Genomic DNA, 21,788 nt, shown 5'->3' with positions numbered 1-21,788 from the left:
AGATATGCACTCATTAATGACTCCGCTAAAGATAGTGTAACCTCAAAACGAATTTCACTGTAGAATACCGTTCGCAGTCTCAACAACAACAGGAATCACTGCGTGGCCAGTCGGATTATTCCTTGCGTTCTATTGTTTTTTTTTGTTCATAGCAGGGAACAAGTGAAATACTGCGTATGTTCATGCGGCTAGGCGAGTACGGCCACTGTTCCAAGCCGTAGCCGTTCAGAGCAGCAAGCCTGAAAGGACGCACTCTGGGAGGTTTACTTCACCAACGCAAACACAAAAGAACGCCACATTTATTTCCAGAATGTTTCGTCCAAGGGATCTCACAGTTTCTTTAATGCTTCCATATTTTTGCATCTGAAGTCCTCTTCTTTATATTGTAACATGAGCTCCAACTTGTTCAGGTCTATATTGTTCATATCAGACCCATGTATTCGAGCCTCTATAAATCAGTGAACATGCGCATAAAACGGCAAGGTAGACCCTAAACGCCGCTCCCCTAAAATATATTTTTCATTATTATTTCCAGGACCCAACCAATACGAACCTCTCTCTGCGCGCTTCGTCACCTGCACCAGTTAGAGTACCCAACTTGCAAAGAATACTTGCTCCTCCCGTATCTACTAAGTGCGGAGCATGGCCGAAGATAGAAAACCATCTAGGAATCCCGGAGGGTCGGGGAACCCCTCAGACAAACACAGATTGCTCGAAGAGGAAACTCAGGATAGAATCGCCACGGGCGTCGCTCCAAAGTCGTCTTCCGCAGTTCTATCTTCTACCGTCGAGAGTGAACCGGCACCGATGAATCTCGACACCGGGAGGCCGGAGGACCTACCTCCACCTCCAGCTGTAAACGCCCAAGCTAAACTGCCAGCCAAGGACCAGCCGGAAAACCCCAAGGATATCGAGAACACCTCTGGACTGACGTCACAGCTGAAGTCAAGCAGAAGGCAGCGCAAGCGGAGACAGTCCACTCGCAAGCTCGACCGAAGTGTCGACGCCAAAGCCGATCCAACAGAGCTCTCAAAATCTCCTCGCTCTAAACGAAGTAAATCCAAAGTCACCATTGGCACTAGCAGTTCCGAAGGCAACGCTGAGGAAAAGCCCAGCCTAGATCCACATCTACTTCCACCACAAGGCGAAGGGGCGGCAAAAGTGTCGGAAGGGAGCGCGGCTGTCCAGGAACCCTGTCTTGAGAAAATAGCTTCAGGGAAGCAAGAAAGAAAGAGTGATGGCGAGAGCCAGCACGTGGAGGTCCAAGGTTCAATGGCCTCTGCAACGGCAACTGACGCTCCCGAAGCCAAAGAAGGTGAAGGTGTGACGGCCGCTGCTTTCAGTGAACCCGGTGGAACCTCCAATGCGACGGTCATGACAAACGCCATTTCGGACCAAGGAGCCAGAGTCGAAGAGTCGAGCAACAAGGGAAATGCGGAAACGGATATCAAAACCGGACTCAGAGTACCGATGTCTGACAACGAAATAGGAGGAAGAATTGAAGAAAAAGCGGAGAAAATCGCAGGGACGAAATCGGTCTCTGTAGTGAAAGTTGTATCACCACAAGCTAAAATGCTCGTTCAAACCGGAAATGACGCACCCGCCGCTCCTAGCCCCGCTACTTGCAGCGCAAAGACGACAAGAAGCATCCGAAGCCTTCGACGCCGCTCTAATACAGATGCGCGTTTTGCGCAATCAATATCGGCGCTCAGAGACCTGGTAAGCAGAATCACCCACCAAAAATTCTTCGTGATGAGTCTCTCCAAATTGCTGCGTATTTGCGGACTTCTTTAGAGTAATAGTTTTTACGCGCGATAAATTTACCCCTGAGTGGAACAAAAAAAAAAGTTCAAGCACGCTGATTGCCTACAGGCATCTTAGAGCTATTAGTTCGCGCATGACACATTACGGAGATAGTGGAGTCAAGTGCCGCTACTTTCAAGTACAATTCGAGCATGTACTTATGCAGTACGCTGAGCCCACAGAAAACCAGTAAGCATTCGTGCCATCTCAACTCTTTTCTTCTAAAGAAGTACGTCCAACGTGACCAAGATATGCACTCTAGGTAGGGATCCCATATTTAAAACATCCAAACTTTGTTCGCTGAAGTCTTCCGGTGTATATAATACTGGTTATAAAAATAGCCTGATGCGCAAGTGCTATATATCAGCGCCAATTACAGTGAAAGCCCAATAGGTGAAATCATTATGAAGATAGTGGCTCCTGCATCGACGTCTACTGTCCCATTCCTAATCGGCGCTATGGTAGCTTCTGTTGAGCTGCAAGAGGTCTTCCCGCTCAATGATGGGTATTATTTTAGAGTACAACTTTTAGAACCGACGGAACTAAGAATATAGTTTCAATCGAAATGTGCACCACGTCTTTGTAACATCTGTGTGGCTTGTGCAAAGCAATTCATAAAGTGTCGTTATCAAGTATTCGACTCATTTGCGCTTCGTTATCGAAAAAAAAGGCCCACGGGAAGAAGCAGACGCACAAAATATGACAAAACGGGAAGGTGACTCCCATCAAACTTCATATGTGATCTGAATCAGTGTGGATGTTCATTGACAACAGAGAGCCCGAGTGTTACTCACCGCGGGTCCTTAATCTTTGAGCCCTGGCCCTTAATCTCACAGCAGCACCATTTTGTATAGTTCGACTTAAGTTGTGCCAAACGCTGCATTCAATAAACATCGGCGGTGGTTACGGTTGGCGTTATTAATGCCAGCTGTTTGCCCCCTCGCTTATGGAAATGGGTGGAGCGCGTATGGTAAGTTCTCTCAGATCATGAATGCCAGTTTACCAGAATCTGACAGGAGGAAAGTATACAGCAGCCAACGTTTTTAGATCCCTTTCAGTTTGCAAGCTCCCCCGGGCCGAGCCCGAGAAAGCGGCCCCCGTCCGCTTCCACTCACCACGCGGCGCTGCTGTCGCTGTCGGCCCGGAGCCGCCGGAGCGCTCGCACTTGGCAGTTGCTGTGACAGCCTGTTCTCATCCGCGATAACATTGGGAGCGAACACGTCGAACTCAAATTTGCTGCACTTTTGTAGCTGTCACGTTGAAACTTCAGTCTCATGGTTAAATAAATGTTTCGCCTGGCTAGTAAGGGTGAGATAAAGCGCAGGGTGATGCCAGTTCGCAAAATACCAATCGTTTGCATTGCGCTTTATCGCATCGCGTTCGAGACCTTTAGCGCTATGCGTATGTTGGAGTAAAGCTATCAATATTTTTTCGGTAGAATGCACGAAACATCAATGAAAGGTTAAAACTAGCGATGTTCCACTTCTAGATCAGTCACGAAATTCCGCGCTATATTATCAACGAAGCACCGCACATGCGAGCAGCATTTTGCATGTTCTTTAGAATGCCAATTTCAGTGAACACAACTATAAATGCGATGCGATAAAGCGCAATGCAAACGATTGGTATTTTGCAATGATCGCACAGACGGGAGCAGCGTCCTGCACTTTCATTTTTAGAATGTTAATTTCATTGAACACAGACAAGCATTAAATGCAGACACACTAAATCGGAAGCACGGAGGGAATGGCTACAGAAGGCGAGCTTTTTTATTTGCAATAACCTTTTCTCTGTTCTCCAGCCGACGGTCAATTGTCTCTCGCATAGAAGTGCATGCGTTTCACTATGACAAAATGCAGCAGTTGGCATGTAAAAGTGGCCATATGCTCTGCACATCCAAGCCGAGCAAGGTTTTGCAATTGCAGCTCGTCTAGCACCTCCCAAAAGATGTCCCCAAAAACGGGACCTTCTTTCAAAGAATTCGAGATTGCTTAGTTTACAATGTTGGTAAACTCTAGCATCTTTTTGGTGGGATGCTTTAAGCACCCTTGCTTGAAGCTTTTGTATACTGTAAGATAAGCGTCACTGCCAACAACTGGCACAGGAGAGCTGATATCTTCCATGCTGATATCTGCTGGCTGCTCCAAATCAGGCGGCGGCGACGATGGCGTAGGCGCGAAGGGCCACGCTGGTCGGGCAAACAGCGTGGCGAGCGCCACCGCGCGGCAGGAAACGGGAAGGCGACAACCCGCGCACCGCAGCTTTCGAACTGAAAGGGATCTAAAAACGTTGACAGCAGCTGTATCTTACCGGTACTCACATATGGGGCAAAAGCGTGGAGGCTAACAAAGAGAGTTCAGCTTAAGTTAAGGACAACGCAGGGAGCTATGGAAAGAAAAATCATAGGGGTAGCGTTAAGAGATAGGAATCGGGCGGAGTGGGTGAGGGAACAAACGCGGGTTAATGACATCCTAGTCGAAATCAAGAGGAAGAAATGGGCTTGCGCAGGGCATGTAATGCGAAGGCAAGATAATCGCTGGTCCTTAAGGGTAACGGAGTGGATTCCAAGAGAAGGCAGGCGTAGCAGGGGGCGGCAGAAAATTAGGTGGGCGGACGAGATTAAGAAGTGTGCGTGGATACGGTGGCCGCAACTGCCAAAGGAGAGGGTTAATTGGAAAGTCACGGGAGAGGCATTTGCCTTGCACTGGGCTCAGTCAGGCTTATGACGATGATGTTGATTATGGAAATATAATAATTACGCTATCAGCAGACTCTCAGATGTTTATGAAGCATGCCGCACCACTGCCCCTGAGTCATAAAGTGCAAGCATATGAAATCTCTACTCTTTCTAGTAGATGCTGTGTGCCACAAAAAAAAAAGACAGTGCACACAGAAGCAGCCTTACGGAGGCAGCACGGTGACCTCGTTGTTACGTGCACCCCTCATGGTGCACTCATCGTACATTTTTTACAAAGTGTGCGAAACCCAAAGTCTTTCGCGAAGACACCAATGGAGAGAGTGTTCAAAGCAAGATATTTCAATTCACGAATCCTGTATTTCAATTCGTTTTACCGCACTTTATTCCAGCTTTTGATAATCTAGAACGAATATGTGGAAGCATGCTCTAGCTTGTTTCCTTGGAGGATATATTGTTAAATTGGTTTTTGTAAATTGGTTTTTGCGGAAAGTAAATGGCGTAGTATCTGTCTCACATATCTCGGTGGACACCTGAACCACGCCGTAAGGGCAGGGAGGAAGGTAGGAGTGAAAATCTTTTTTCTGCTTTCCACCTTACCTCTGCTGTTATTCGGAAGATGAAACTATAAAAGTATTCTGCAGGGACACCGCATGAAAGCAATGAAAGCCGTTCAAATCTCACAGCATGATTTAGCACCTTAGTGATGTCACCTTATACGGGCATGGCGAATTCTTTCCGAAATACGAAGTTTCGAAGAAAGGCACTTCTTTGCTTTTTAGCCGTGGTAACGAATTTATTTGCAAGTAAACGTTATCTTAAATATGACTGTTAGGTATATATAGTTTTCATTCGTTAGGCACAGGGTTGGCTCTTTTCCTTTGCCAAACAGTGCCGCCAGCTGAACTTTCCTTAGCTCCGTTACTATTAGCGGATTTTGAGCCTGGTATTCTGAGAAACGTCGATTGCGGAATCTGCAATTTTCGTTGAAAATGTTCGTTTGCCAAGGTGTACTTTGGAGAATGTATGCGCACGTTACAGACCTTAACACACTTCCATTATCCGCGGCACCTTGTTTGTTAATTTCACAACCTTTATTGAACGTGCTCACAACATTTCCGTTTAGAAAGTTACATTATGCCCTCTTTACCAACTCACAGTACGTTGCATTCACCTAATATTATCTTCATAGAACTAACTAGAGGGCTCTGGTTCGGAAAAAGTCCTTCCCAGAACCGGGAAGGCTTCAAATCGCGCTTCGCTGAGACCTACCTTTCTTGACTCTACAATAAGAATGATTAAAGAAGAAAGATGGGCTAGTTCGTGATTTTGATTCACTGGCTGGACATGGTAACTATTGATACAACGGAAAATGAACACGGAAAACAAAACGAAAAGATACAGACACAACACACGCGAGAGATCACGCAATAAGTTGATGTCTAGCGTGTGCCTCGTCGCAATCTTTTCTTCCGTTGACCCTTGTGTTGTAGCGCTACTTACCATGTTTCAGCCAGTGGGCTAAAATAAGCGTTCCAGATAGGCCAAGATCAGAAGCTACGTTACAAAGAATATAGGCATGAGGTGTCTGATAATTACAGCTATTAAACAATGTGCTGTTGTTCTTCTGCATTGGACCCCGCCATGGTGGCTCAGTGGATATGGCGTTCGGCTGCTGACCCAAAAGACGCGGGTTCGATCCCGGCCGGAACGGCCGAATTTCGATGAAGGCAAAATTGAAGAGGCCTATGTGCTGTACGCTGCCAGTGCACGTTAAAGAACCTCAGGTGGTCGAAATTTCCGGAACCCTTCACTACGGCGTCCCTCATAGCCTGAGTTGCTTTTGGACATTAAACAATGAACCAAATCTTCTCTGTTTGCTGCAGGCGACCTCGTTGAGAACAGATTCGGCCATGCGAACGCAGGCGGCCAGCCACACATCGGTTGCGCTGCACAACCTGAAGATCCGAGTCTTGACGGCGGTGTCCATCGCCGTCCTGGTCATGGTGGTACTGACGCTGCTTTTCTGGATTGCCGTAGGTCCCAGATACTCGGAGCGGGGTGTGTGCAGATCGGCCGCGTGCGCGGAACTTTCGGAAGTGTTCAAGGGCGCGCTCAACTACAGCGCCGACCCGTGCGTCGACCTGGATGCCTTCGTGTGCTCCAAGGGTCTCCGGCGCGGCGAAGGCGGATGGCCAGGTTCGCGGACTGTTATCGCGCACCTCATCAAGGATTACCAGCTGGACATGGTTCACCTGTTCCTCGATGGCAAGACCGAGTTTGCGGCGTCCAGGTGAGTGCTTTCATGGGGAGGACAGCTGTTGGCGCTCTCACTCGAACATCGCCCGCAAAATCAATGCGAAGCTGACATCCAATACAAAAACGGCCTATGGGCGCCTATGTGAAAAGCTTTGCTCATTTATGGCATTTTATGAACTTCTGTACACACATAAAGCGGTGTTTATTAGCAGCTATTGGCAAACTAAGCTATATATAGCAAACGAAATGGAAATCCGGCGAGGGCAACAGCCATCCTCGAGCGTTATGTTTTATGGGCGGGAACAAGCATACGTATCTCCGCACAAAAAAAACGGACGGGAATAGTGTCTACGAGATTCCCTTTTTTTCTGCGGACACGTGAACATAGGCTAAACTGGGCGGTGTTTAAATATTCGCCTCAGAAAGTAGATCAAAAAAAAATTGGCATAAGCTCAGCTTGGTTAAGCCCGGAAATTTCGAAAGCAACTTCATCCGTTTCTTCAGCCCGCATCCGCCGTGTCTACCGCCGCTCTGCGCCGACGGCACGAGCCCGAGCTCTGTTTATACAACTGGTATGCTGAAATTGTGTCGTTCCATACTATTCATAGATTCTTCACCCATTGAAGTATCATCGGCATTAAGAGCGTCCATGAAACTTGTCTCCAAACTGGCTATCTCCATAGTTTCGCTACCGTTAAAGGGAGACTGAAGCACTTTTTTTGAAAATCAGGCTGGTCGCGGCGTCCTATAGTTTTTCATGCTGTATACTGGAATATCGCATCCAAATAAGGCAAAAACAAGCGCGAATTCCCTTTTTTAGCCGAAATATGCGGCCTGTGCCGCGGGGCACGCCGCGCGGCGCGCCGCCGCCCGTGATTGGTCAAGAGAGGTCGTGACGCCACTTTGAAGACTGGAGAAGCTGCCGATGCGGATCCGGCGCTGCGTTGAGTGCAGATCGCAGCTTTCCGTGTCGTTGTAAAAGCGAATACGGCGGCTATATTTTTTTACTGACCTCCGAAGAAAAGGATGCTACAGTTTGCTCATTCCACGTGTCGCCTGAAACCAAAAAAGACACAAGCAAAAAATTCTACGTCTAGCACAAGCATACGCCAACGTCAAAGATGCGATGCAGACCATGCGTAAAAGGTGCCAGCACAACCTCGGCTCGTATTCTCGGAAAGGAAGGGGTGTGAACAATACTCAAGTCAATTACCACCACCGGACGCCTCCTGGCTCGCCCGGAAGAGTGTCACCCTAAAGAAAAGGCCCAAAGCACTGTGTACGAAAAATCCTGTTCTCAGTACCCGGCGTTGTAGGTTGGGGCAAGAAAGTATTTCAAGGAAACGATGAAGCAGCACAAAGTTCATGTCAAAATGGGCGAAGCGCAGTGGCCAAGCGCAGCGAGGAATGTGACCACAGCATAGTGACGCAATCATTGTGCGCTGGAAACCAAGCCAAATACGCCCACAAGGCTGCTGCTTCACTCGTGGCGCGTTCAGCAGATGCCAGAAAATATTAATCGCTGCCTCGGAAACGTTCGCCCTTCCTAGATTTGCAGTTTAGGTTCAATGAAGTAGTTGCCAACTATACGTGTGTTTAAAAGCCAAACTAGCTGCAACTCGCCCGCTGCCACAACTTGATGAAGAAACCGAGTAAGGTTGCGGTGTTTTTTTGCAAAAACTCGGTTGGCATTCATTTCTCTCATAAATTTGCATCCGAAATCAACGTCGAACGCTTTCATTTTAATCGGCTACGATTAAACGAGATGCCGCATATGAAGAGCTTCGATGCTTGCTTGCTTTGCTTTATTGTGCTTTGCTCTGCTTCCCTGGTTGCTTGCTTGCTTGGACACGTCGAACCGAGTATAAAATCACTGACCGAGCCTTGCCGAGCACGACTCAGGTGGTCTGGCCGCACCTAAGCTGAGGAGAGCGACACATGCTTAAGCCTCTATAAGGTTTCTTCAGGGGCTAAGTGAGCATGTTTCTACTTTTAAAAGAGCGCTTCTTCGGAATGGTGACACGCCTCTCATGCGCGAGAAAATCGAAGGAACTGTGTCATGGTTCAGCCGCGCCTTTTCGACACAAATCTCCAGAGGTCACATTAGGGACAAGCTCTGCATGTAGCCGCTCTTACGAAAGTGCTTCGCGCAGAGTAGGCTTGCTTTGGTCAGCTTGAATTCTTCGTCACAGCAGTGAGCGCTTGCGCTGCGAGCTTATGATCCTGCGAAAAACAGTGGAAGACGACAGTCTCGGCCGTATTTGTTCATGGACACGAACGCAGAGTAGTACCTCGTGTTGAATCTGATTCTCAAGGTCGGCTGACACGCTTTGTACGTCACAATTCAATTCAATTCAATTCAGTTTTTATTCAACATCTTGAGGATGTTGGGTGCGCCGACAAAATGCCAGAGAGAAGGCTTGACAGAGGTCGACGCACCCTACAATAACTTGACAGCAGCACCAGAATGTTGTACAGTACACGGCAAGTGAGCACACAGGGGAAAAAAAAAGTACAAATCATGAGTAAAAATCTCCGTGACACGAAGTGCCGACGGTACCTAGGGTTACACCAATCTAGTTGCCTTATTTAATGAGCACGGAAGGGTATAGCAAAGCATTTGGCGACCGTAATTCGTTCGAGTTTTTGGCACGAACCATGTGAAACCAGTACGTGTGGTGTACTTCTGTTCTTTACATTTTAAGTTCGACAGGTTCATCATAAATGAATTGTTTTGTCTAATACTTGTTTTATACCGCCTCAACAGTATACTTTCAAAAACTTGTGGGAGGGGGGTAATGCTAAGAGATGCAAAAATCGGTTCGGTGTGTTCAAATCGTGAAGCATTAACAATATTCCGAACAATTTTCTTCTGAAGTATATGTACCCGTTTAATATTAATAAATGATGTTGTGCCCCATACCAAAATACAATAATTAACAACAGAAGAAAAGAGTGCATTGTACAGCATCTGCTTAATATGTTTTGGTAAAAGGTATCGCAGTCGGGACACGATACCAGCAACCTTGGACAACTTGTCCCTGACCTTTGAAACGTGTTCATCCCAAGATAAATGTTCATTAAAAAGCACTCCTAGACTTTTGACCTTAGAAACTATTTGAATGAATGAGGAACCCATTTTCAGAGAAATTTGTGAGACAGCAGGATCCTTATTGCGAGGTCTAAAAAGTACAGCTTTGCTCTTTTCGGTGTTTATGACTAGCGACGCACGCAGCACGTGAAACAACGCGCGCTGAAAGCTCTCTCGGGTGCGCCGAAGTATCCCCGGCTCCTCAACATGACGTCACGTTGGCCGGCTAGACGAGGTTTCCCTTTCCGCTGTTCTCCTCTCCTACGCTCGCGCGGGGCGCGGGAGATTTGAACATCGCGTTTTTAATTGGTCATTGCGCCACTGTTTTAGCCAAATTCGAAAAAATAATTCCACAGACGTGATCAGCAATGACACTACTTCAAAACCCTAAAAAATTAGCTGATTCGAAAACCGCCTCAGTATCCCTTTAACACCACTCATTAAACTTGGCCCTGCACTTTTAGATGCACCCGCATCAAGCGATGTTGACCGGCGTGCTCGCCAGGCTGCTGCATACGCATGTTGTTTAGCTAGCCGTTCTTCACGTTCTTCGTCTGTTTCTTCGGCGCGGCGCCGTCGCTTGGCTGCAGCAGATCATTCCAGCGTCGCCTTGTACACATCATCCGACATAGCGCACTGAGAGGAGCGCAGATGCGGCCGCACCCCCCCCCCCCCCCCCCCTTCGTTTTATCCCGCTTGCTCTCTTTCGCACCGGCGCAGCCAGCGTGTAATGCTGTACCTCCACCATCGATGGCGCGAGCTGGGGCCCCAGCTCTCGGTCTGTCGTGACGTCACGCGGTCACGTGGTGGAGCGGCGCAGCTGGCGTGTAAGGCTGTACCTCCGCCATCGGTGGCGCGAGCTGGGACCCTGTCTCTCGGTCTGTCGCGACGTCACATGGTCACGTGACGCGCCGCTGTGTAAGGAGGCGCCACGACCATCGATGGCAGAAAAGTGCAAGCAGTATTGCTTTCGCAATAAAAAGCGCAGGTGGCCATAAATTATTTTTTTTAGGTTCAATGCAACTAACACCTGCCCACCTTTGCATTGTCTGCACCTCCGCGCATTCGTCGAGAGACAGACAACTCATCGAAGAACTATCTCTGCACAACTAAGCCATAGAGGAAGCTCAGTGTAGGCAACCTGGGACTCAAAAGCAAGCACCATCAATGACTGTGTTTGAAACAGCCACTTGCCAGCGCATCGGTGCATCATTTAAGCCCTGCACCACACCAGTAGTGCTATAAGGACTCCCCACGACATAGTAATCTATGAAAAAGAACGACCACTTGCATAGTAACGTTCTCTAGCGCTGTCACATTGCACTCTTAAGGATACATTTAGCGTTGTCCAAGTTTTATTTTCTAAGCAACGCGTGTGACGTGCACTGACGTGACATGTTCCGCAGTGTCGTAAGCGACTTTTTGCGGGAGTGCACGGGCAGCGACGAAGCACAGCCCTCCGTGGACAGCTTCAGAGAGCTGTTCGAGTTGATGCCCCTGCCGTGGCCGTTTGGATCCTCGGAAGTAGCTGGGGTGCACCCGCTTGAGGCGGTTCTGACCCTGAGTCTGAAGTGGGGCATCGACACCTGGTTTCGAGCCTACATGCACATGGTCAACCGGAACGGACTGCCAGCCTTGTTCATTCAGGCAAGCAGGCCGATATGAGCGGCATTGATTTCTGAGTTATTGATCAACATTTATTGATCTTTTGGTCACGCTAGGTGCAGGATGCAACCTGTTACTTCGTTACGCTCGAAATTGTCCACTCGAAATCGTAATATTGCGGCCTAATGTCATTCTTCTGTGATATTTTTTTTCTGTTTTCTATCGAAGTGCTACGCTAAGGTTAGAGACAGTGGTACCTCCACTTTTGTTATTCCTAACAACATGAAATATGCGGTCTCCGGCCCAGATACACTGCATTTCAGAACGTAAGAATGCTGTATTGAGAACGCTGAGTTGCGCCTTTTTGCTGGATGATCGATTTAATATGTATCCATCAGAAAGAACTTCCTGGGCCTGTGTAAGATAGTGATTCTATTTTCATTCTGATCATTTTTTTGTTGCGGCCTTTTGTCGTAGGTGCATGCGACATCGCACACCCCATCCTTTGTCCTAAACCCTTGCCATAAGCGTATAGGCAAAGACGCGGAGTCATTTTGGCGAATCATAAACTGCCAAATATAAAAGATTGGATTACAATCAAAATATATTAATAAATCATACCAGGTCTGGTTAAAGAATGTTCATCTCAAGAATAATTGCCGGTACAAGTAGCATTCATCAATAGCGAATGTTTTCGCATAAACGAAAGCACCTCGCCAGCTTGCAGAGACCTCTCAACATTGAGGAAAATAACTTCGCTGTGAAATCCGGACCCTACGAAGTTGAAAACTTTCCCGCCGAGTGCTGCCGTCATTAGTTTTCGATGTCTTTCTTGAGGCTCACCTATCTGTATTTGCCCCGAGATACCATTCCGGCAGCATACAAATAAGGGGCTTGAACTTGTCGCAGGACACAGCTGCCAATGAGCCTTGGGCAAATTTTACAGCCTCTTTCTCTTCTTAAGCCTTACACCTAACTGTTCATTGCTGTCGATCTGGCTCTTTAGTTAAAGCTCGTTGCAAGAAAAAAGGATATATACGAAGACTGTTAGTGTACCCAGAAACTCTTGACAAGCGTGTTTTTTCCACTTCAAGTCATTTATGAATGGAACTTTTTCGCATATCTTAAGACTGCACCATACCGATCAATATGTCGGCAGATCGCTCTTCGGGGCGATTATAGTTTTCTGTTATTTATGGTGTAAAACATGCCCCATTGGTTTTCAATGTGATGCCTAACTACTTTGTGGGAGCGCACGAGAAACGCTCAAAGCCACATTTTGGTACTCCTCCTGAAGGTTAGACAACTCTTACAAATGCGTTCATAACTCTATCTAATAATATCCCACAGATTCCTCGCAATTAAACCTCAAATCTAAGAAAGCTGGACTTGCTTGATGTTTAATTCATAGCAGGATATGTTATTCAGCTAGTTGGTGCATAGCAATTAATCTGACAGCCAAAAAACAAGCGGCAATAAAAGAAGGTATGCAGGAAGCAAGGCGGGTGTGTTCTTTGCTCTCATTTCGCTTTCTTATTGTCTGTATATTTACTGCTCCGGTCGCGCGGTTTTCTCATAGCCCACCTCGCAGGCTTCGTCCTGGTTCGACCTAGTGCTCACTCTGGAGGCGGTCCACAGCCGAGAGAAGTACCTCCGACTGTTCCACGACCGCTTCGGCGCTTCGGTTCCCGAAGGAGGAAGTATTCAGGAACTTCTGGCCACCGAAAAGAACGTCCTGCACGTCCTGAACGCCATTCGATCGCCGGAGTCCTACCCGCGGCCAGTAATTAGCAGCATAACCAAGATCGCCGCAGCGGTCCGTAACGCGACTGTCGACAACTGGCTGGTCCCAATCGTAGATGCACCCGGTGGGGAGGCTGCGGACTCGAGGACATTGGTTTCGGTGCAGGACGGGCGTGTTCTGGTGGCAGTCGACCGGCTGTTGTTTAATTACAGTGGAGATGCGTTGAGGAAGCATCTGTCATGGTGGCTAGTGCAGATCCTCATCGTGATCGGCTGGCCTCAAGAATACGCCATCATAGCGGGCAACAAAGAGGTGAGGTTATTCTGCGGTTCAAGGAGATATTGGTAAAGAAGTGACTGACTCTTTACGCGTTGAAGCTATGGCTCTGATGAGCTCCGTTTTTTTTTTTATTCCAGATCTTTGCCATTAGGCATAATGCGGTTATGAATGATACTTTTGCAGGCTGCTGCAGACACTGGATGGCTTGTTTTGCTATGTCTGCGTCAAAGACCTGGTAACTAAAGGGACTTAGAACCATTTTAGGCGAAAACGCTACGCCTAGTTTTAGTCTAGTTATAAGTGGCTTTCACGCGATATACAGGACTTGCAGATCAGCAAAACTTCTCCGTGAGGCCCAAGGTCACTACGACCCATCGAGAACGCTGGCGGCGTACCATGACCAACCCACTGTAATAAAGCAATGGTAAAAAACATATCGCGGGATGAACGCCGTCAGGTGCCGCTCTTTTTTCCGTTCTCTGGCTATCTTGCAAAGCCTTCCGAGTGTGGCATTGAAAGACATCATCAGCATGCGTGTCGTTTAACCTTTAAGGCGCTATTCGCGCAGTTGTGTACATAATCAACTTGCTACTTTTTTTAGCGTCCTTTTCCTTGCGATGCATTCCTTCTTTCCGGAGAATTTTTCATCACATCGCATATAGAAGGCATTTTAATGCCATTCGACACGCAGTAAACGAAATTTCTTACAATGAGATTGGCAGCACGTCCTCCGCCTATGTCATGCTGACATATTTCGCCACTGATAGCAATGTCATTTTTGTCCTGAATTTACAGTCTAATGCCCACTATCGAAATATTGGTTTCACCAACGATCAATCAAGGTTTCATTTGAGAACTTCTGGTATCTCGGTGTTACCACTTGCGGCATTACGACAATTTGCACGAAATTCGTACACGTGCACCAAAAGTAAAACGGACCACGCGAGTAGTCACAGAAGTGCTTTCCAAGCGTACTCATCAGCGAACGAACGCAGACACCGAGGAAACTGGCGGACCCATCCTGCAGTTTTCATGGAAGCGTTACCGTCGGCACTGGCGCAGCCGCGCTATTTCCACCCGTGTATCCTTCAGGGACACTTCAATTGCTTGGTGCATGAAAATGACGCTAGGACGCCGTGATCCGGTGACTGAAGAATAACAGCGAGGCGATGTGCTAACCATGACAGGCACATGAACACGCAGTCGGAAACTGGTCGAATTAGCGACGAAGCAGAACTCGCGGGTCATGAAGGACGTCTCTTTCAGCACGATGTGTGCCTAATTAACCTCTGAGCGAGGCCTTAAATTTGCCCTCGACGATCTCTAATCAAGAACCGCGGCTTCGCGCCTTCCGACGACAAGGCGGAGTTAAACCTAGCAGGCGTGCTGAAGCGTGTGTTCTTTCCTCAGTAAGAGAGCACACTTAAGCTCCGCCTTAAGGGTATGACGCCATAGCTTCAGCCAGTTAAAGCCCATATATGCAGAACTGGTCATTCTCAACTTAGCCTTCATAGATGGCGGCGAGTCTTCATACTACTACAAGAGCAGTGGCGCAGCGGTTAAGCGATGCGCTCCTGCACTGGCAGGTGGCTGTTTCTATCACAGCCACCGCTAGTGACTGTGCTCTCTACGTTGCCCTTCCCGAGCAACCACAGGAGACCAGTCATTAATTTAACTGCCACCTGCAGAGGGAGGTTGTGATGGCGCCAAAAGATTGCCTGACCCAGGCGGCGCGACGCTCTCCACCCATTAGCTGCAGCTTGCGCAATGCTCCTATGCATTTACCCAAGCTTACCCGAGTAAGTCGAATAAGCACGGGTTCGCTGGAAGAACAAGCGAAAATAAAAAGATGAGATGATAACAAGTTTCTTGCTCAGGGTTGGTAGATTTTGACGAGTGCTTTAGGACTAAAACTGCAGGATGCGTCCTTTGGACCCACGCTGTGTGCATTCGCTTCTCCTGCTGGACGGAGCTGAGAAGCAGTTGCTCCACAGCTCGTGTGGAGCGTTTCACTCGAGCGTTTCACCTTTTACTCGAATGTAAAAAAAAAAATAAACATTTAGTGTTATGCGGTGGATAACTGGCCGTTTGGCTCTCTTGATGTCCCTGCATATATTACTTTGTGTAAAATGTCCGTTTTCTGTGAAAAAGATATCGTTCCAAGAACGAGTTCAACTGAGGCTCTGTGATGGGACCTGTGCTACCTGGCTGGCTAAAGGCGCACTCTGCATGTCAGGTGTCTTCGCAAACAGTACGTATATTTAAGAACTTTTCACTGACACCTCAATCATTTGAAGGAATCAAAAACACCCAAAGGACTGCCCCCTCAATAATGTCAATAGCTCGCCCTTTAACTGGTAAGCGCTTGAAAATACAGCGCTCCTCCATTGAAGTAACCATCTTACGCAGGTCGCTACAACGGAGGTGAAGTTGAACTGCTACGAGACGATGGCTGCGAGGTTCGGCCTACTGCTGGCCTCCGAGAGTTCCGTCACTTTCTTCCCGCGCGACTTCCGGTGGGAGGTTGAGGCCTTCCTGAGGAGTCTGCTGGGCGTCCTTAGAGCGGCCGCAGCGAAGGTGCCCTGGCTGAACGACAAGGCAAAAGCGACTATTGTCAAGAAGATCCTTGACCTCGATGTATGTGAACTTAATATATGTACCCGCTTCCATCTATGAGACAGAAAGGACGCTATTATAATCTTCATCATAAGCGCGACTGCTACTTCAAGACGCGAAACAAAATAATAACTCAAGGCATCCTTCATCCATATGCGGCAGTGTTTGAAAATAACTAGACCATAAACTGCACATTTCGTCATGCGCTCAGCGTCTTGGCATTCTCGTAATGAAATGCATTTGATTTTATTGAAGTGTAAAGGGCAGCTTGGCTAAAGAGCACCAGGGACAAGGTTTGCGGTCTTCTCGAGGCGGGCTCAAGGATTTGCTGTCCACGCATTTAATCCCAGAGCGATGAGAAAATTGGTACAAAATAGAAGACTGATGGATTCTCGGCAGCTACACAGTTCGGACCCTGCTCCTACAGAAGTGCGCGGATAGTAGCCCTCGATCTGCTTCATTTTACACCGATTTTTTTCCACCTTCAAGCATACGCTCGTTATGTGTGCGGTTTTGTCATTCACATTAGACAAGTAACTGAGGCATCCAGATTCAACTTTCCCCCCTTGCACTTTCACCTGTTCTAGCAGACAAAAGATGGATAACAAGGGAGCGATCCCTCCTTCTTTCCTTAAACCATTTCCTTATATCTTACCTGTCTTATGAGTACCGGAGCGATAGCGTGCCCTTATGAGCATACCCATGGTATGCTGAGGGTGATGTTTTCGATGTCCACAGGTAATCAACGGTTTTCACACGCGCACTAGCTTTCCGCTCACCTGATCTTGAACTTATTTAGGGAGAAATTACAAAAAAAAGGCATTTCTCCCCCATTTCATAAAGAGTGAGTGCGGATTTCCGCCTAAACTGCGTCTACGTCATTAAATCGCAATCATCCTTCTCTATGTTCACTATATGAGGATGTTCTCTCTTTGTTCTCTAAGGAAAGTAACCTGTACTTTAAGTCGTATTTTGACATGCCTGTTTCAACGTCTAAGCTGTTCCACAGCTCAATGAACCGTGATCGAAAGCCAGCTAGGTGTGTAAGTTTCTCTTTAATCAGTCTCATACATATATGTACTATTGACGAGCAACTTCAGAAACAAACATCTTCTACCGGCTAATTGAAACGCCGTATGCGCCTATTTCTTTTGAGCCTGCACTGCTGTTTTCTGTACTACAGATGCAAGACTTTATAAAACTGAGTTTTTGAGCACCTTTAAGTGAACGATCCTCACGCAAACAAGTGCAAATCTCGCATCGCAGTCCTTCAGGTCAGTTAGCATTGCTTAAGCAGAGAACCCCATTTCCTAGCACAGCATCCTCACTCTTGAAGTAATAAATTTTTGAACCAATGCATTCTTCCTAGATTTATGTCACCTTTCTTAAAAACACAGGATTTTCTCGCCAATCCGTTGTCGGTTTTTGAACGTGCAGCATGTCATGAAGCAAGTTGCCAATCAAACAATTTCTTTCAAACTGCTAGAACAGTACTTTCTTGCCCGCTCATACTTTTTTTACCATCAGAGCAAGTTTAAACTAATTACTGCTTCATAAACCAAAACCAAACCATCCTACGTTCTCAAGGTCGCCCTCTGGCCGTTGGAGGTGGATGACTCCAACGAGACCCTATGGCAGCTCTACGGCGACTTCTGCGTCTCGTGCCAGAATCGCAGCAGCAGCGTGAGAGTCCGACCATCGAGGAACGGGACCGCGGGCAGCACAGGCCGACTGACGCTGACAGACTACTGGTGGGACGCCCACGCCAGGTTTTGGAACCTGACCTCCGTGCAGCGGGAGGTGATGCAGCTGCAGTGGCAGGGAGACTCGCTCGAAGCTTTTCTCTACGAGCCCCTCAAAAACCAGCTGCGGATCTCCCACGCCGCTCTGCGCTCTCCGTTCTACCATTCGGACAGTGCGGAGCTGAGCGCGGCGAATTTCGGAGGACTCGGCGCCGCCTTCCTGCTCGACGCTCTGCAGATGTTTGTGCGGCCGGTGAGTGTACTTGGAATCGTGAGTGATTCGACGGTCGAGGCACTCACAACACTTGTACCTTAGCGGTTTTCACCTACGGGGCAGAAACGTGGAGGATAACGAAAAGGCTTAAGCTTAAGTTAAGGACAACGCAGCGAGCTATGGAGAGAAAAATGACAGGGGTAAGGTTGAGGAACAGGAAGAGGGGAGGGCGGGTGAGGGGATAAACGCGTGTTAATGACATCCTAGTCGAAATGAAGAGGAACAAAGGGCTTGGGCAGGGCATGTAATGCGAAGGCAGGATAAGCGCTGGTCCCTAAGGGGGTAACGGAGTGGATTCCAAGAGAAGGCAGGCGTAGCAGGGGGCGGCAGAAAGTTAGGTGTGCGGATGAGATCAAGAAGTTTGCGGGGACGTGGTGGCCGCAGGTGGCAAAGGACAGAGTTATTTCGAGAGACATGGGAGAGGCCTTTTCCCTGCAGTGGGAGTAGTCAGACTGATGACGATGATGATGATGAAGGTCGAGGACGTTCACGGTCCTTGAAAACGTTTTGGCCTGTATGTCAGCCAGGGGCTGGCATCTGGCATGTTTCCTGCATTAATGCAAAAATTGCTTTCTTTAACGTTCCACTAAAGTTTCTTACGAGTTTTTTTATTGCAAGGAGCTTCTGAATTCAGACGTGGTTGATGTAGCGGAATCCTCAAAGTTCACGCATAGCATACAAAGTATATTCGGCCCTTTGTTTTTGAAAGTTTTGAGCCACTCCATTGGTCACTCTCCAAAGAAGTACTAGCACCAGGATATGCACTTCCGTTTTCTTCCACTGTAACCATTTCGAGAAATTTTCACAGCATTCCTTTGTAGCCATATGGCTACACTAGCGCGCTTGCTGATCGCAATCGCTCGAAAATGAACGCTCAGATTTGAGGCAGTTGGTGCCAGAGCATGTTGAGGAAGCAGCGCGCGTAAGACTCGGTTTAAAATTATTCCCCTAACTCCCCCTGCCGGCCACAGCGTGGCATAGTGGTTACGTTGCTCGGCAGCTGCCCCCAGAAACGCGTATTCGATCCTATGTCCGGTCCTCTCATTTGGGTGGACGTCAGTGGTCATTGTACTGTGCAATGACAGTGCACTTAACGAACCCCAGGAGGTCGAAATTATCCGGAGAACTTCACTACGGTGCCTCTCATAGCCTAAATCTTCTTGGCGCCTTAAACCTCGTAAATCCTAATACCCCCTGCTTCTGCTGGATTGCCTTCAGACGATTGTACTAACAACTTTCCGGCTGCGCTTTGATCAGACTGGCCACAACCGAGAAGCAGCTACAAAAAATGGTCAGCTTATGTGGTAAACAGGCTGCCCTTCTTTATCGGCAGTTCCTGGTTAGATTAGGATAGGAAGAGGTTTTATACAAAACGCAAGTATCTTAAGCCAAAAAAATGGACTAATCGTGCGTTGTAGCGTTATGGGTACAATTGCAGGAGAGGTTTTTGTCGATACCACTGCGATTGACTATATCCTTTGGCTGTCATAGCACGGCTTATCACACGAAATTCAAAGTACCATTGAACCTCACTTGGTGCGTATGAGCCATTGCAGAGATTCTCTGAAATAAACAAAGATGGCGCAGATGGATTAAAGGAATCTGATGCAAGCCTTCTGACATTTTTCGTAATCGCTAAAACAACACGGACAACGAAGAAACAGACAGGGACGAGTGCTCGTCCCTGTCTGTTCTTTCGTTGTCCGTGTTGTTTTAGCGCTTTAGAAAAATGTCAAACATGCACCAACTAGCCAAATCCGCCACTCTTCTGATGTAAGCACTTAGTTTCATGATTGAACACGACTGCAGGCTGAGGACAGCGATATCGACGTTGTCTTGGGCAGCTGGCCCGATATTGGCGGCATTGTAGAGGCTGCAGACAAGATCAACTGCAGCGCCGAGTTTCTCCCAAATATTCGGGACATCATCGCCTTGGGCCTGGCCTGGCACGGCATGAAGAGCAAAGCCAACGCTTCCAGAGGAGACGACAGCAACCCTGAATCGGGCTCCAGTGTGGCCATCAAAGACGACCACCGTGTGGAACATCTCTTCAACGAAGACCAGCTGTTCTTCCTGACCTACTGTAGGAGCAGGTGCGATTACCATCATTCTGATGTCAGTGGAAATCTTTGCTAGATCATCACGTGGTGATAGGTCCCGAGCATAGTAGCTCCGCGGTTGCACCTTTTCCAGGTTGCTCGCACAAAATATAACTCTTAGTAGCATCACAGTATCGAATTAAATGTTGAGAACCAGCAGGGGAACGAGCCCCCGCTGCCGCGGACTGAATGGTAGGCGCGTAATCTCTTTTCGCGTTAGACGCAAATCGAAATGTAATTCGCATATGAGCAACGCGTTTACGATCTAAGAACGATGGCTGCCTCCAGGCTTTTTCATCGATAGCTTTGAACGTTGTCCTCCTTGGTAATCTTGTTAAAACGAAACAAATTTCGCTCATACTTTTGCTGTGCAGTTGGATTGTGATTCAGCTAACAGGCAAAACGCAAAAAAGCCATTCTGCAATTTAAGCACCTTTCGACACCTTCTGACAAGAATGTGCAAGCTTATACTCGCCGCAATCCTGTAGAGTAGGGACCCTAATTAGGAATGTTGTTGTTAATTAGGGATCTTAATTAGGGATGTCTCTACGGCTCTCAGGTGTGCAGAAATCGGGCATATCGGCAGTCAGCGCAGCCGAAACTGCAACGCAGCGGTGCGGAGCATTCGGGACTATGGCCGCACGTTCAACTGCGAGCCCGGATCGCCCATGGTTCCCCAAGACACGTGCGGCGTCTCTGACTTCTTCTGACGCTGACTTCTTCTGACGCTGACTTCAGCGCGACAGAGACTGAATTAGCGGATGCGTTCATTTTTTTTTCTTTTTCTCTTCCTAATGCTGATGTGGTGATATGTCCTTTTCCCTCTCTTCATCCCTTATTAGCCACGAGAGATGTCTGTCCTTTTGCTTTTGAATATCCATACTGCGGAGCTGTTTTAATCCTTTGCGCAACAATTGACCGAATGTCGAGGCTTATTTGTGTAAGGAATTACTAATTATGCACGTCAGCGACATTTCTATAATTTGCGACAGCCTTTTAATATATTTGCCGAGACGTTATGCAATGAACATTTGATGATAGTTTAGAAGAGAAGCCTGTTCAGCATACGTACACATCATTAAATTGTGGATGATATGTTTTCGTTTTGTTTACGCCGAACCTCTCAACGGCAAAACACACCTGCAAGCAGATAGGTTTCCGGACCTTATCTCCATAGGCCTGTTGGATCACATCCACAAGGAATTGATTGCAAAGCATTTTATTCGCCGGAAAGAGCTTGGTAAGTGGTCGCGTTAAGTGGTCGAGAGCACACAGCCCTCAACGACTCAACGACGGTCTCCCACCGCTCGAGAGAAGGAGCGGTAACTAGATCCCCCGGAAGTGGCTCTATTTTACAATCCCACAGGATGTGATCGTAGTTGGCCCGTATTTATGCTTAAATAATTTTAATTTTGCGCGCCTTCAGTGTGCATGGTACACGGCGTGCTTGTCTTATGATATCGGGTTGGCATTCGAAGTCAAATTCAGTTTTTTATTTAGACAATGGAGTTACAGACGCGGGTTCGATCCCGGCCGCGGCGGTCGAATTTCGAGGGAGGCGATATTCTAGAGGCCCGTGTA

General features: G+C 47.7%; 1 protein-coding gene across 1 annotated transcript; it reads left to right on the top strand.

Moving 5' to 3' along the window:
- The first annotated feature begins 807 nt into the window (after positions 1-807).
- On the top strand, positions 808-21,430 carry LOC149366926 (neprilysin-2-like). Its single transcript, XM_089572218.1, has 8 exons — positions 808-1,719; positions 6,385-6,791; positions 11,255-11,495; positions 13,033-13,509; positions 15,886-16,113; positions 17,680-18,087; positions 19,918-20,201; positions 20,767-21,430. Exons 1-8 carry the CDS (start codon positions 808-810, stop codon positions 20,915-20,917), a joined length of 3,108 nt encoding a protein of 1,035 aa, XP_089428344.1. The 3' UTR covers positions 20,918-21,430.
- Positions 21,431-21,788: the final 358 nt, after the last annotated feature.

The sequence above is a fragment of the Amblyomma mixtum genome, chromosome 1 (genome assembly GCF_055824585.1).
Source record: "Amblyomma mixtum isolate Tamu chromosome 1, ASM5582458v1, whole genome shotgun sequence".
In the NCBI taxonomy this organism is placed as follows: Eukaryota; Metazoa; Arthropoda; class Arachnida; order Ixodida; family Ixodidae; genus Amblyomma; species Amblyomma mixtum.
The sequence above is the reverse complement of the archived record's forward strand: the minus strand, read 5'-3'. Positions and strand labels throughout refer to the sequence as shown.